This window comes from Manis pentadactyla, chromosome 11 (genome assembly GCF_030020395.1).
Source record: "Manis pentadactyla isolate mManPen7 chromosome 11, mManPen7.hap1, whole genome shotgun sequence".
Lineage (NCBI taxonomy): Eukaryota > Metazoa > Chordata > Mammalia > Pholidota > Manidae > Manis > Manis pentadactyla.
Window position 1 is genome coordinate 27,883,499 of NC_080029.1, and position 16,073 is coordinate 27,899,571.

The following is a 16,073-nucleotide window of genomic DNA, read 5'->3' on the forward strand; positions in this document are numbered from 1 at the left end:
AAGATTGTATATAAATGATACCTTAAAAGAAGATGTCTCTTTCACCAACTAAATTATCTCTTGCCCTTGACCTAACAGCTTACTACACCATTGGTTCCCAAATTTCTACTTCTGGAAAACATGCAAAGAATAGAAAATGAAGTATTACTAATGTTCATGTTGCTATTCTTCACTTGCTTAAAATGACCAATTGTTGCTCATAGATCTAACCATTTCTAAAACCATAAAAGAGTTTAAAATTTAAACTGAGCAAGAAATGAGGAGATAGAGCTTTCAATTAACTATAATTTTGTTTCTAGAATGGTATACAATTTTACTTTACTTTCTTAGTTATTTCCTCTGCAACAGCACAGAATGTGTTCATTGTTGGCCGTTTGGAAAATTCAGAAAATTTTACGATTTCAAGGCTTCTGAATTTACTGAAGCTCTTTTTGTGGCCTAGTATATGATCTATTCTTGAAAATGTTCCACGTGCACTTGAGAAGAATGTGTGTCCTACCTCTTTTGGGTGGAGTGTTCATTCTGTAGATGTCTGTTAGGTCCATTTGTTCTAATGTGTTGTTCAGTGCCTCTGTCTTCTTACTTATCTTCTGTCTGATTGATCTGTCCTTTGAAGTGAATGCTGTGCTGCAACCTCCTAAAATGAATGCATTGCATTCTATTTCCCTCTTTAATTCTGTTAGTATTTGTTTCACATTTGTAGGTGCTCCTATGTTGGTTGCATAGACATTTAGAATGGTTATATCCTCTTGTTGGACTGACCCCGTTATCATTATTAATGTCCTTCTTTGTCTCTTGTTACTTTCTTTGTTCTGAAGTCTATTTGGTCTGATACAAGCACCACAACTCCTGCTTTTTTCTCCCGGTTAGGTCCATGAAATATCTTTTTACATCCCTTCACTTTAAGTCTGTGTATGTCTTTGGGTTTGAAGTGATTCTCTTATACGCAGCATATAGATGGGTCTCATTATTTTATCCATTCAGTAACTCTGTCTTTTGACTGGTGTATTCAGTCCATTTACATTTAGGGTGATTATCGAAAGATCTGTACTTATTGCCATTGCAGGCTTTAGATTGGTGGTTACCAAAGGTTCAAGGGTAGCTTCTTTACTATATAACAGTCTAACTTAACTCACTTAGTATGCTATTACAAACACAATCTAAAGGTTCTTTTTTTTTTCTCCCTTCTTTATCTTCCTCCTCCATTCTTTATATATTAGGTGTCATATTCTGTACTCTGTGTATCCCTTGACTGACTTTACGGGTAGCTGATTTAATTTGCATTTGCTTAGTAGTTAATTGGTCTACTTCCTTTACTGTGGTTTTATTTTCTCTGGTGACAGCTACTTAGCCTTAGGAACACTTCCTTGTATAGTAGTCCCTCCAAAACACACTATAGAGATCATTTGTGGGAGGTAAATTCTCTCAACTTTTGCTTATCTGGAAATTGTTTAATCCCTTCTCTAAATTTAAATGATAATCTTGCCAGGTAGAATATTCTTGGTTCAAGGTCCTTCTGTTTCATTGCATTAAATACATCATGACACTCCCTTCTGGCCTATAAGGTTTCTGCTGAGAAGTCTGATGATAGCCTGATGGGCTTTCCTTTGTATGTGATCTTTTTTCTCTCTATGGCTGCTTTTAGTATTCTGTCTTTATCCTTGATCTTTGCCTTTTTGATTATTATATGTCTTTATGTTGTCTTCCTTGGGTCCCTTGTGTTGGGAGATCTGTGCACTTCCATAGCCTGAGGGACTACTTCCTTCCCTCGATTGGAGAAGTTCTCAGAAATTATTTCCTCAAAGACATATTCTATCCCTTTTTTCTCTCTTCTTCTGGTACCCCTATAATGCAAATATTGTTCTGTTGGATTGGTGACACATTTCTTTAAATATTCTTTCATTCTTAGAGATCCTTTTTTCTCTCTGTGCCTCAGCTTCTTTGTATTCCTGTTCTCTAATTTCTGTTACATTTACCATCTCCTCTACCTTATCTAATCTGCTTTTAAATCCCTCCACTGTATGTTTCATTTCAGATACTGTATTTTTCAAAGTTTCTATCTCTTTCTTGAATTCTTCCCTGAGATCTTGAATATTTTTCTGTAGCTCCGTAAGCATGTTTGTGATTTTTATTTTGACATTTTTAGCAGAACATTGGCAATTTCAGTTTCATTTGGCCCTCTTTCTGGTGTTTGTAAGATTTTGGTTTCTGCCCAGAAAATTTTATAGAAAACAAACCCGAGATAACCATTAAAACAGGTTAGTGCATTTCCTTCCAGTCATTTGTGTATGTCCATGCTCTCAAAACAAAAGAAAAAAGAACTATGCTAAGTTTGTGTTTTGCATTTTTTTCACTTGCTATTATCCTTATATATAATAAGCAGCCTCCTGTCATTAAATGTTCTTTAATGCTTGAATATTTTTAGTGGCTACATTGTTTTCCACTCTATGAATGCACTTTAATTCATTTGGTCATTCCTCTAATGTTGAATTTTAAATTGTTTCACTATGTATATCTTCTTCTCTATCACCGTGTAGAATTATACAGAATAGTACTTTGAAACCAACCCCATTCAAATTAATTTACATCTTGCTTTCATCTACCCTATTGCTCCCCTCAAAAAATCAGAAGAGAATAAAACACGACAAGTATTTTATGGTAAAATCCTCTTTGTGTGTAAAAGCCATTTCAGGGGCAGTGTTGGATTTATGAAATAACTTGACTAATGGAAAAAAGATACGAGTGCTTATAAGCCTTAAAGGTAATTTGAGGCTCTGTGTATCCTAAATTTGTTAACCAAGGGAAAAATGAGAAATAATGGCATGTTTCATTTCCCATTATCAGAATACATTTTTAAAAGCAAAATACTTAAGGCTAAATTGACAATTTCTAATTATGAGGAATAACCCTGATCCTGTCAAAGTGGGATTTCTAGATTTTATACTGTGTTACTACCTAAATGGGATTCCATGCTAATGACTATACTGAGATGGTATGGCAATGCATAAAACAAAACAAAGATAAGTTTCATTTGGTATTTGAGAACTAAAGATTACAACACTGCCTTTAAAGTGCTTTTGAATCAAGTTTCCTGGTTTTATTTTTCAGGTTAAAATAATTTATATTTATAGTTTCTTGAATTTCTAGTCCTTGCCAAAAGATATGATCAAGAAACATGAAAAAAAAGTTTATCTTCATAAGTGAAGAAACAAACATTAAAATGATACATTCATTTTTTCTTTCAATTTGGTACTGACTTTAAAACAATTATAACACTTGGTGTTAGCAAGGATGAAGGGGTAGGAAATGCCTTTCTGGAAGACAGTTTGGCAGAGATCTGCATCAGAGATCTCAAAATCTCCAGCTACATGTAAAATGTCATTTTCACACCTATGAGGAGCTAACCCTAGTGCTGATATAATCCAATTATAGCTGTTAATTAGCAAGACCCATCAACATAAAATATTTTGAGCCAATTACTGTTACTTCAAATTCTAACTTCTGAAATTTTGTTCTAGTTAACAAAGATTTAGACATTCATTATATCAGAAGGCCATAACAATTTCCTGAATAGCTATAGACAGCTGAGTGAAAAAGTGCTACTATGAAAGAAAACTAAACTAAAGTAATTTATTCAACCAAGAGGCTAACTAATCTGCTAAAGAGTATAGGGACTCCACAAATCCATTTCTGAAGTTAGGGATAACCTATTTCACACTTTCATTTCCCTGAGAAAAAAACAACTATCTAAAACATTACCTCATGCCTAAACTAGGCAAGAGCATTGCTGACATTCTATTAATAACACCAACCTATACAAATGGCTTTTACTTATTTCTAAGAAGATTAAGGGGCCTGACTCCTAAGGGACATGTAAGGGACTTTAGTCTGATCTCCTTCCTCCTCCTGGCTTCCTTGTCATTAACCAGGCTCAAAACATCATGGAAAGCTCTAATTTCAGCTGGCTCCCTAAAATCCATCCAGATAGCCACCAACTCCTAACAATGATGCACCGGAAACATCTGTTATCTGTGTGCTTCTTTCCATTGTTGCTGCCACCATGCAATCAAGCCCTCAATTCTTCTTGCTGAATGCCCACAAGAGTTTCCAGCCTCCTGTCTCTACGATTCCATTCCATTCCATGCACCAGTATGTCCTAAAGGAGGATGAATTCCCTAATCAAAAATGTTTGGTGGCAAAACTTTTAATGACATAAAAAAATGCTTAAGATAAAATAATTTTTTTAAAGCACCACCTAAACTATATATATATATATAAACTATAGTCTCAGTAAAGCTTGTCTGTGGGTATGTATGGGCACAAGTAGAAACATGAACACATTCATACATACAGTAAAAAGTGGGGGCAGGAAACAAATCAAATGTTCACAATGGTTACCTCTTCGTGGGTAAGACTATGATAATTCTTACATTCTTTTTTACTTTGACAATAAACAGATTTGTGTAAAATCTCTTGTAACAAAGTGTCTCTACAAACCATCTATAATAAATACACAGTTAATGTTTACAGCCACTGAGCTTATTGGTCACACATTTCCTTATTTTTTATTTTTTATTATTTTTATTTTGGTATCATTAATCTACAATTACATGAGGAACATTCTGTTTTCTAGGCTCCCCTCTTCACCAAGTACCCCCACACACCCCATTACAGTCACTGTCCATCAGAGTAGTAAGATACTGTAGAGTCACTACTTGTCTTCTCTGTGTTGCCCATCCTTCCCCGTGCCCCACCCATAGTATACATGCTAATCATAATGCCCCCTTTCTCCCCCCCCAACCCTTATCCCTCCCGTCCCACCCATACTCCCCAGTCCCTTTCCCTTTGGTAATTGTTAGTCCATTCTTGGGTTCTGTGAGTCTGCTGCTGTTTTGTTCCTTCAGTTTTTTCTTTGTTCTTATACTCCAGATATGAGTGAAATCATTTGGTACTTGTCTTTCTCCACCTGGCTTATTTCACTGAGCATAATACCCTCTAGCTACATCCATGTTGTTGCAAATGGTAGGATTTGTTTTCTTCTTATGGCTGAATAATATTCCATTGTGTATATGTACCACATCTTCTTTATCCATTCATCTACTGATAGACACTTAGGTTGCTTCCATTTCTTGGCTATTGTAAACAGTGCTGCGATAAACAGGCTAAAAAAAAAAAAGATAAAAGCATATGTCTTTTACAAACTGGGCTGCTGTATTCTTAGGGTAAATTCCTAGAAGTGGAATTCCTGGGTCAAATGATATTTCTATTTTGAGCTTTTTGAGGAACCTCCATACTGCTTTCCACAATGGTTGATCTAATTTACATTCCCACCAGCAGTGTAGGAGGGTTCTCCTTTCTCCACAACCTCACCAACACTTGTTGTTTGTCTTTTGGATGGTGGTGATCCTTACTGGTGTGAGGTGATACCTCACTGTGGTTTTAATTTGCATTTCTCTGATGATTAGCGATGTGGCGCATCTTTTCATGTGTCTGTTGGCCATCTGAATTTCTTCTTTGGAGAACTGTCTGTTCATCTCCTCTGCCCATTTTTTAATTGAAGTTTTTGCTTTTTGTTTGTTGATGTGCGTGAGCTCATTATGTATTTTGGATGTCAACCCTTTATCGGACCTGTCATTTATGAATATATTCTCATATACTGCAGGATACCTTTTTGTTCTATTGATGGTGTCCTTTGCTGTACAGAAGCTTTTCAGCTTGCTATAGTCCCACTTGTTCATTTTTGCTTTTGTTTCCCTTGCCCGGGGAGATATATTCATGAAGAAGTCACTCATGTTTATGTCCAAGAGATTTTTTCCTATGTTTTTTTCTAAGAGTTTTTATGGTTTCATGACTTACATTCAGGTCTTTGATCCATTTCAAATTTACTTTTGTGTATGGGGTTAGACAATGATCCAGTTTCATTCTCTTACATGTAGCTGTCCAGTTTTGCCAACACCAACTGTTGAAGAGGCTGTCATTTCCCCATTGTATATCCATGGCTCCTTTATCGTATATTAATTGACCATATATGTTTGGGTTAATGTTTGGAGTCTCTATTCTGTTCCACTGGTCTGTGGGTCTATTCTTGTGCCAGTACCAAACTGTCTTGAGTACTGTGGCTTTATAGTAGAGCTTGAATTTGGGGAGTGAGATCCCCCCCACTTTATTCTTCCTTCTCAGGATTGCTTTAGCTATTCGGGGTCTTTGGTTGTTCCATATTAATTTTTGAACTATTTGTTCCAGTTTGTTGAAGAATGCTATTGGTATTTTGATAGGGATTGCATTGAATCTGTAGATCGCTTTTGGCAGGATGGCCATTTTGACAATATTAATTCTTCCTAGCCAAGAGCATGGGATGAGTTTCCATTTGTTATTGTCCTCTTTAATTTATCTTAAGAGTGTCTTGTAGTTTTCAGGGTATAGGTCTTTCACTTCTTTGGTTAGGTTTATTCCTAGGTATTTTATTCTTTTTGATGCAACTGTGAATGGAATTGTTTTCCTGATTTCACTGTCTATTAGTTCATTGTTAGCGTATAGAAAAGCCACAGATATCTGTTCGTTAATTTTGTATCCTGCAACTTTGTTGAATTCCGATATTAGTTCTAGTAGTTTGAGAATGGAGTCTTTAGGGATTTTATGTACAATATCATGTCATCTGCAAATAGTGACAGTTTGATTTCTTCTTTACCAATCTGGATTCCTTGTATTTCTTTGTTTTGTCTAATTGCCGTGGGTAGGACCTCCAGTACTATGTTGAATAACAGTGGGGAGAGTAAGCGTCCTTGTCTTGGGGAAGGGGAAAAGCTTTCAACTTCTCGCTGTTCAGTATGATGTTGGCTGTGGGTTTATCATAAATGGCCTTTATTATGTTGAGGTACTTGCCCTCTATACCCATTTTGTTGAGAGTTTTTAATCATGAATGGATGTTGAATTTTGTCGAATGCTTTTTCAGCATCTATGAAGATGATCATGTGATTTTTGTCCTTTTTGTTTATGTGGAGGATGATGTTGATGGATTTTCGAATGTTGTACCATCCTTGAATCCCTGGGATGAATCCCACTTGGTCATGGTGTATGATCCTCTTGATAAATTTTTGAATTCAGTTTGCTAATATTTTGTTGACTATTTTTCCATCTATGTTCATCAGGGATATTGGTCTGTAATTTTCTTTTTTTGTGGTGTCTTTGCCTGGTTTTGGTATTAGAGTGATGCTAGCCTCATAGAATGAGTTTGGAAGTATTCCCTCCTCCTTATGTGTTCTTTAAGGTTTATTTCAATGATCCAGAAATAGCAAATATTACCACACCCCTTTCCCTTGTCCACAGCAGACAACACTAACTGACTTCTCTTACTCCAGATCCTTCTCTATCTTTCTCAATTCAATGGCACTAGGCAATCTTCACTAATCAATCCATGTTGACATATAAAATAGAAACTTATCTGCCATTCCTGTAGCAAGCTAATGTAATTGCCGTCTTCTTCCCTACCCCATAGTTCCTGGTACTCTTGTGGCACTTATCTCCTCTACCTTCTATTAAGAATCATTTGTCTTATTTGTCTTATCTCCTTTTCTTCCTAGCTTTCAATCTGCACAAGGACAGTAATTATGTCTTATTCGTTTTCTTATCCCTTACAAAGCCTTGCACAAAGTGGGCACTCAGTTGCCAAATTGAACACTTCATTCTTTTGCTATCATCCCTTCACTCAACATGCCTAAATATTTGAATGCTTTATTTATTTAGGTATTGTATAGAACTTTGTTTAGATTATCTTCTTTCACTGAAGTATAATTAACATACAATATTATATTAGTTTCAGGTGTACAATATTGTTATCCCGTCACTATACAAACCTTTACAATATTACTATTTTCTCTATGCTGTACTTCTCATCCCCATGACTTGCTTATTTTGTAATTGGATGTTTGAACCTCTTCATCCTCTTCACCTATGTTTGCCCAGTCCCCCAGCCACCACCCTTAGGGAAACTACCAGTTTATTCCCTGTGTTTATGAGTCTATTTGCTTTTTTTTCTCATTATTTTTGTTTTTTTATATTTCACAAGTAAGTGAAATCAATGGTATTTATCTTTCTCTGTCTGACTGACTTCGATTAGCATAATACCCTCAAGGGCCATCCATGTTGTGGTAATAAAAAGTTTATTTTAAAACAAATTCTTGAAGGATTAATTAGTCCAAGATTATTTCATCAATTTTAGCAAAATACTCCTGCTTTAATTTAATAAGGCCTTATCTGATATCACACTATAACCAGCAGAGTCAAAGGACAGAATAAGATAAGCTGAGATGAGAGAACTGAGAGTCTTATATACAGGTATGGAAGCTACTGAATTAAACTACCACACTTGAAATCTTTTTTCTACCAATCTCCTTAATCAAAAGCAAAACGTTATTTCTGATGAGAGAAAAATATACATTGCTAAATAATTTTTTTTAAAGATGGAGGTGTAAAAAGGAAAACCAAAAAGCTAAAAATAAAGCAAGCCTTCAACACAATTAGTAAAATAGTGTGATAAAATCACCAGACTCACGTAGGTCAGAAACCCAGTTCTAGAGAAATGGACAGTGAAAAAGCTAGTAGTACAGTAAGACTCATGCTGCCATCTAGAGGTTAAAGGCTAGATGATTTTTCTCCTCCATCAAATGCAGTTAATTTAACTTTTAGCCATTATGCACAAAAGCAGGACTGAACAGGCCTTATAAAGTATGCCAGACAAATAACTCTGATATCAGGCCACCAAGAGGAATATCCAGGGTGTAAGAGTCCCAGTTATTCTTTCCCTCCCGTCCTTCATGGATTAAAATAAATCAACAGGGCTGCTATTTAGAATTTTATGTAGATGGGAAACAATTTCTAAATATAAGTGGCCACTTTTTCAAATATTAAATGCCTAGCTTGCCTAGAGGGTAGAGAAGTCCACTGTACCACAGCTAGCCTGGAAGCGTAAATTTTTCTTTGGAACCACCTCCTAGGAAAGTTGTACCAAATAGTCTCTGGTGCAGACAACTTCATAAATATAGACAAATGGGATGAAGTACCAACTTTGAATGTGGATGTCTCAATCTTTTTACATGATGTGTTGTTTTCAAAAACTATGGTAGGTGATTAAACTTAGCCAAATAATAGTCCCCTGAAACTTCTAAATAAACATAAAGGACTGGACTATAAATTAGGAATGCAATGAATTATATCAAAGTGAGCTAAATTTCTTAAAGCTTTTTTAAAGGATAATATACCCAGTATGATCTTATTTATACTAATAACTTAAATTTTTAATCAACCCTTCTTTACAGTATGAAGGAAATCCCAACCCAGTCCAAGTAATAATTAAACCAAGATATTTGTTTATAGTATATGGTAAAGCATAATCAAGAACAAATGCAACAAATTCAACACCTTTTCATGATAAAAACACTCAACAAGGTAAGAATAAAACGTAACTCCCTCAACCTGACAAAGAACATCTACAAAAAAATCTACAGGTAACATCATACTTAATGCTTTCTCCCTAAGAACAGGAAGAAGAGAAGGACATCAATTCTTGCTACTTTTCTTCAACACTACTGGAATTTCTACCAAGGCAGAAAAGCAAGATAATGAAACAAAAGGCATCCAGATTGGAAATAAAGTAAGTAAAACTATTTGCAGATGACATGACACTGTATATAGAAAATCTTAAGTAATCTACTAAGATACTTTTAGAACTAATAAATGAGTTTAGCACAGTTTCAGGATATAAGATCAACATACAAAAATTAACTGTATTCCTCTATAGTAGCAATGAGCAAACAAAGTGAAATCAAGAAAACAGTTCCATTTATAACATCAAAAAATAAAATACTTAATAAATTTAACAAATTGAAGTGTAAAACTTGTAATTTAAAAACTACAAAACTTTGTTGAAAGACATTAAAGACCTAAATAAATAGAAAGACATACTATATTCATGAATCATCTTAATATTAAGATAACAATACTCCCCAAACTCATTTACAGATTCAATACACTATTAAAATCTCAGCTGACTTCTTTACAATTGACAATTTAAAACTCTCATAGAAATTCAAGAGACCTAGAATAGCCAAAACAATCTTAAAAAAGAACTTAATTGATGATGGGGGTACTCTAGTAACCATAATGTTGCTCATATAGTTGTAGATTAATGATACCAAAAAAAAAAAGGACTTGAAAAAGTTGGTAAACTCACAGATTCCAATTTCCAAATTAGTACAAAGCTAAAATAATCAAGAGTGTGGTATTGGTATAAGGACAGACCTATAGATCAATGGAACAGGATTGAGAAACCAAAAATAAATCCTCACTTTTATGGTCAATTGATTTTTGACAAGAATGACAAGATAATTCAATGGGAAAAGAACAATCTTTTCAACAAATGGTGCTTAGACAACTGGATATCCACATACAAAAGAATGAATTTGGATCCCAACCTCACAGTATATGTAAAAACTAACTTAAAACTTTTTATAGCATTTTTAGATCAAAGTCCTAAATGCAAGTGCTAAAACTATAAACCTCTTAGAAGAAAACATGGGCATAGTCTTTGGGACCATGGATTAGGCAATGGTTTCTCAGGTATGACACCAAAATATAAGAAAAAAGAAAAAACAGATAAACTGGACTTGACCAAAATTAAAAACCTTTGTGCTTTAAAGGACATCATCAAGTAAGTAAAAGACAACACACAGAATGGGAGAAAACGTTTGCAAATTATATATCTGAGAAGGGACTTGTTTGTAGACTATACAAAGAACTCTTACAACTCAATAATAAAAACACAAATAATCTAATTTTAAAATGGGAAAGTGATCTGACTATAGACAGTTATTCAAAGAGGATGTACAACTGGCCAGTAAGTACATGAAAACATGCTCAATATCATTAGTTATCAGACAAATGAAATGAAACTCTAAACCACAATTAGATACCATTTCACCCCCACTAGTTTGGCTGATAATTTCTGAAAACAAACGGTAACAAGCACTTGCAAGAATGTGGAAAAACTGGAACCCTAGTATACTGCTGGTGGAAATGTAAAATGGTGCAGCCAGTATGGAAAACAGTCTGAAAGTTCCTCAAAACCTCAGATGTAGAGTTACCATATTCCACTCTTAGTTATAAGCCCAAGAGAACAAAAACATGCCACCACAGAAAAACCAGTAAATGTATGTTCATAGCAGCATAATTCATACTAGCCAAACAGTGTAAACAATCCAAATATCCATCAACTGGTGTATAAATATAATGTAGATATTTAGTAGATAAATATATATAATGGAAAATTATTCAGCCACAAAAAGTAATGGGTTACTGACATGTTACAACATAGATGAACACTGAAAACATTAAGTCAAAGAATCAGTCACAAAGATCATATACTGTATGATTCCATTTATATGAAATGTCCAGACTAGGCAAATTCATAAAGACAGGAAGTAGATTAGTGGTAGCCTAGGCCTGTGAAGTTTGGGGACAAGTAGGGCATGACTGCTAATGGGCACAGGGTTTCTTTTTGAGGACATTAAAATGTTCTAAAATTGTGGTGATGGCTGGACAACTCTGAAAATAATAAAAATCACTAAACTGCACACTATGAAAAGAGAATTGGAGGGTATGTGAATTACATCTCAATTAAGCTATTATAAAAAAAGAAAACAAAGAACAAATGCATCAGAACCTCAAGCTTTAGCTCTACTTTCAAATGGCACAATCCTCTGCTTTCCCAGTTTAATTTCTATAAAAAAATATTTTGAATATAGCCAGTAAGTAGGTCATCTACATGACTGCTAAATGGTTTATAGCCCTTGGAGACAGGGAGGAAACATTTTTTTAAAAAGTGTCAAAAGTGAACTCTTAGAAGAAAACATAAGCAAAAAGCTCTTTACTATTCTTTTTTTATTATCAAATGTACATCACAGTGGTTCAACAGTCCTCCTCCCCCTCTTCCCCACCCCCATTCACTCTCCTCCCCCTTGGTTACCACTAGTCACTTCTCATTGTCTATGACTCTAATGCTGTTTTATTCCTTCTGTTTCACTGTTTTTATATTCCACAAATAAGTGAAATCATATGGTATTTGTCTTTCTCTGCCTGGCTGATTTCACTGAGTATAATACCCTCTAGATCCATCCATGTTGTTACAAACGGGAAGATTTATTTTCTTCTTATGGCTGAATAGTATTCCATTGTGTATATGTAACACATCTTCTTTATCCATTCATCTACTGATGGACACTCAGGTTGCTTTCATATCTTGACTATTGTAAACAGTGCAGTGATAAACACAGGGGTGCATATATCTTTTTGGATCAGGGATCTTCTTTTCTCTGGGTAAATTCCTAGGAGTGGAATTACTGGGTCAAATGGTATTTCTATTTTTAGTTTTTTTGAGGAACCTCCATACTGCTTTCCACAGTGGTTGTACCAATTTGCAGTCCCACCAACAGTGTAGGAGGGTTCATATTTTTCTGCACCCTCACCAGCATTTGTTCTTTCTTGTCTTTTGGATAGTGGCCTTCTAACTGGTGTGAGGTGATATCTCATTGTGGTTTTAATTTGCATTTCCCTGATGATTAGTGATGTGGAGCATTTTCATGTGCATAGGCAAAAATCTCTTGGACATAAGTGTGAGCAATTTTTTCCTGGACATATCTCCTTGTGTAAGGGAAACAAAATAAAAAATGAACAAGTGGGACTAAATCAAACTAAAAAGCTTTTATATAGCTAAGGACACCATCAGCAGAACAAAAAGGCATCCCACAGTATGGGAGAATATATTTGTAAATGACTCATCCGATAAGGGGTTAACATCCAAAATATATAAAGAAGTCATATGCTTCAACAAACAAATAACAAATAACCTGATTAAAAAATGGGCAGAGGACCCAAACAGACATTTCTCAAAAGAAATACAAATGGCCAACAGGCACATGAAAAGCTGTTCCACATTGCTAATTAGGGATATGCAAATCAAAACCACAGTGAGATACCACCTCACACCAAGTCAGAATGGCTATTATCCAAAAGACAAGAAAATAACAAATGCTGGCGAGGATGTGGAGAAATGGGGACCCTCCTATACTGTTGGTGGGAATGTAATCTGGTGCAACCACTGTGGAAAGCAGTATGGAGGATCCTCAAATAATGAAAAGTAGAAATATCATTTAATCCAGTAATTCTACTCCTAGGAATTTACCCAAAGAAAACAAAATCCCTGATTCAAAAAGATATATGCACCCTTACGTTTACTGCCACATTATTTACAATAGCCAAGATATGGAAGCAACCTAAGTGTCCATCAGTAGATGAATGGATAAAGAAAACATGGTAGATAGACACAATGGAATATTATTCAGCCATAAGAAGAAAAGAAATCCTACCATTTGCAACAACATGGATGGATCTAGAGGGTATTATACTCAGTGAAATAAGCCAGGCAGAGAAAGACAAATACCATATGATTTCACTTATTTGTGGAATATAAAAACAAAGTGAAACAGAAGGAACAAAACAGCATTAGACTCATAGACACTGAGAAGTGACTAGTGGTTACCATGGGGGATGGGCTGGGTGGGAGGGTAAGGGGGATAAAGGGGCACAATAATTCGCAATCACAATATAAATTGGTCACTGGGCCAATAGTACAGTATGGAGAATATAGTCAATGATTCTGTAACATCTTTCTGCATTGACAGACAGTGACAGTACTACAGTGGGTGAGTATTTAATAATATGGGTAACTGCTGAACCACTGTGGTGTACATTTGAAAGCAATGTAAGGTTGTATATCAACAGTACTTCAATTTAAAAAAGGTCCAAAGTGCTGAAAATCAGTGTTCAATAGGATTCACAATAGTTCAATGGTCTTAGAAATAAAAAAGCAATATACTGTTGCAACTTAGAAGACTAAATTAGGAGCATGCCCAGGTCATGAATAGCACTGGAGTATGGTGCAGGTAGAAGATAAAACCAAACCATTATCAACAAGCTTCACACTATCTCTACTATGTGTGATCATCCACTGTTACAAGAGGAAAAATTCCAAACATTTTAAGTTTTACTTCTCATTCCTAAAACAACTATCCAGGTAAACAACAATTTCCAGAGAGTTCCACCTGTTCAGTTTTAAGTCAGTGCATTTCATTAGAAAAATTCTATTATTTCATCTGAAGGACTCAGCAGTTCATCATTCATTCAACCAGCAAATACATGCTGCACATTTACCACATCCCAGGTACTCTATGGGCTACAAGGACAGCCCCAAAATATGATTCTTACCTGAAAGAGTTACAATTAATCCGAGGAATAAGACATGTATCAAAAATCCTCCAGAATGGTAAAAGTACCATACAAGTGAAACAAATGAACTGTTTTAAGAGCAATTTGGGAGGCCAAGAAGAAAGCTCACTTTCCAGATAAGTTCTGGATTGAATAATGAAGGATTATAAAAGTTCTAATATTAGAAAAAGGTTAGGGAGGGCTTTCTGAGAAAAAGGTATAGCACGAATAGAATTAAGAACACAGGGTAGTGTTCCACGAAGACTGAATTTTTCCAGCGGGGACAATGTATGGGTGTTTTGGTAGGGGAGAAATAAGAATGAAGGCTAGACATTAGGCTAGGCCAGAGTGAAGTGGATTTTGAATGCCATGTTAAAAAGCATGAAATTTATCATATGGATAATGAAGTAATACTAATGACTTATGAGCAAAGGACAAACAGAAGTAAATAGTACTTGAGAAAAATTAATCTGATAATGGTAAACAAGAGGGACTGGAATGGGGTAGCTGAGAGGCAGGAAGACCAGTTAGCTAACTATAACAGTTCTGGTAAAACAGAAAGGACAATGAACTCAGAATAATAGTAATGGAATTCTTTATATGGTAAGGCAGTTTATAATTTTTTGTATTTCTATATATTTTGTGGGAATTTCATATCAATTAACTGCCCAAATCAATCCAAGGGGTCCCAATCCTGAGAACCTATAAATGCCTATACAAGAAAGTACTGTTATTCTAAAATCTGCACACCAAAAGGGTTATCTGACACATAGTCATGTACCAAATCGAAGAGCAGGGTTCATCTTCCAAAAATCACAATCTAGTTACTATCAGCCCTAGAAGGTACACATTATTTCTATACTAACATTTAGCAATGCACTAGGGAAGTGACAAACAATCATGTCCTGAGGATAAATATTTTTTGCATTTTTTTCTTTCCATCATCTTTGTCAGTGCAGATATTTGCATGAAAACAGGATCACTGGTCTTTAGGGATTCATCAGTTCCTATTGCTTATTTTTCATCCATGTCATCCTCTCAATTAATGCAAGAAAGAGGATTGAGACATTGAAACACCAGATTAGGGTGTCAAGTAAATGTCAACCCCTAGAGCAGATGAATAATCTGTAAGGACAAAAAAAAAGATCTTGTTTTTATGCAAATACACGATACACAATAAAACAAAGACAGACAGTATCCAAGAAGTCCAATACACCTCAATGTAACTCTTTACAATTCTAAATTTAAAAACTATTTTCTATATGTCAGCTAATTCATTATGATAGGGAAAATGATAATCAGCTGCAAAGCACTGCTACAGAAGTTGAAATACGGCTAAATTTTGAACTAGAAAATAATTTTGAGAAATCTCCATTGTGCTCATGGGACTCATCTGGCAGAAGCAAGCATTTCTTTTGCAGAATTTTGGTTCAGTGTTTATGGTGGCCGAATAAGATGATTTCAAATTCCCACCTTCAAAGCCTTAAATTTTAGAAATACATATAATAATAATAATGATTTTAACTGTGTGGGTTAAAAACCAAAACTAAAACAAACCACACCAAGTTTCTGAACTGTGGAAAGCTATTAAGATAGACTTTACTAATGCTTAGGAACTGAGTCTTTGATTTTAAAAACTGATAAAGAGAAAGAATAATTTATCTAATAAGAACAGCTTCCAAGATGATAATAAATAGCTGATATAGAAAAATCATAGAAAATGTTCTTTACAGAAAAATCTAGCTAATAAAGGAATG

The 16,073-nt window shown here is 35.0% G+C and overlaps 1 protein-coding gene across 10 annotated transcripts in view; it reads right to left on the reverse strand.

The window, feature by feature from the left end:
* The window catches only part of LIN52 (lin-52 DREAM MuvB core complex component), a 190,182-nt gene that overhangs the window by 133,516 nt on the left and 40,593 nt on the right, over positions 1 to 16,073 (reverse strand). For 2 of the 10 annotated variants that reach the window (XM_036913213.2, XM_036913215.2), the window contains one exon: positions 14,458 to 15,441. The exons of the other annotated variants lie outside the window; for them this stretch is intronic. In XM_036913213.2, coding sequence (XP_036769108.1) covers positions 15,398 to 15,441 — 44 coding nt within the window. In that variant the 3' untranslated portion in view covers positions 14,458 to 15,397. Of the gene's footprint in view, positions 1 to 14,457; positions 15,442 to 16,073 lie in introns of those variants that run through there. 10 annotated transcript variants of the gene reach the window in all.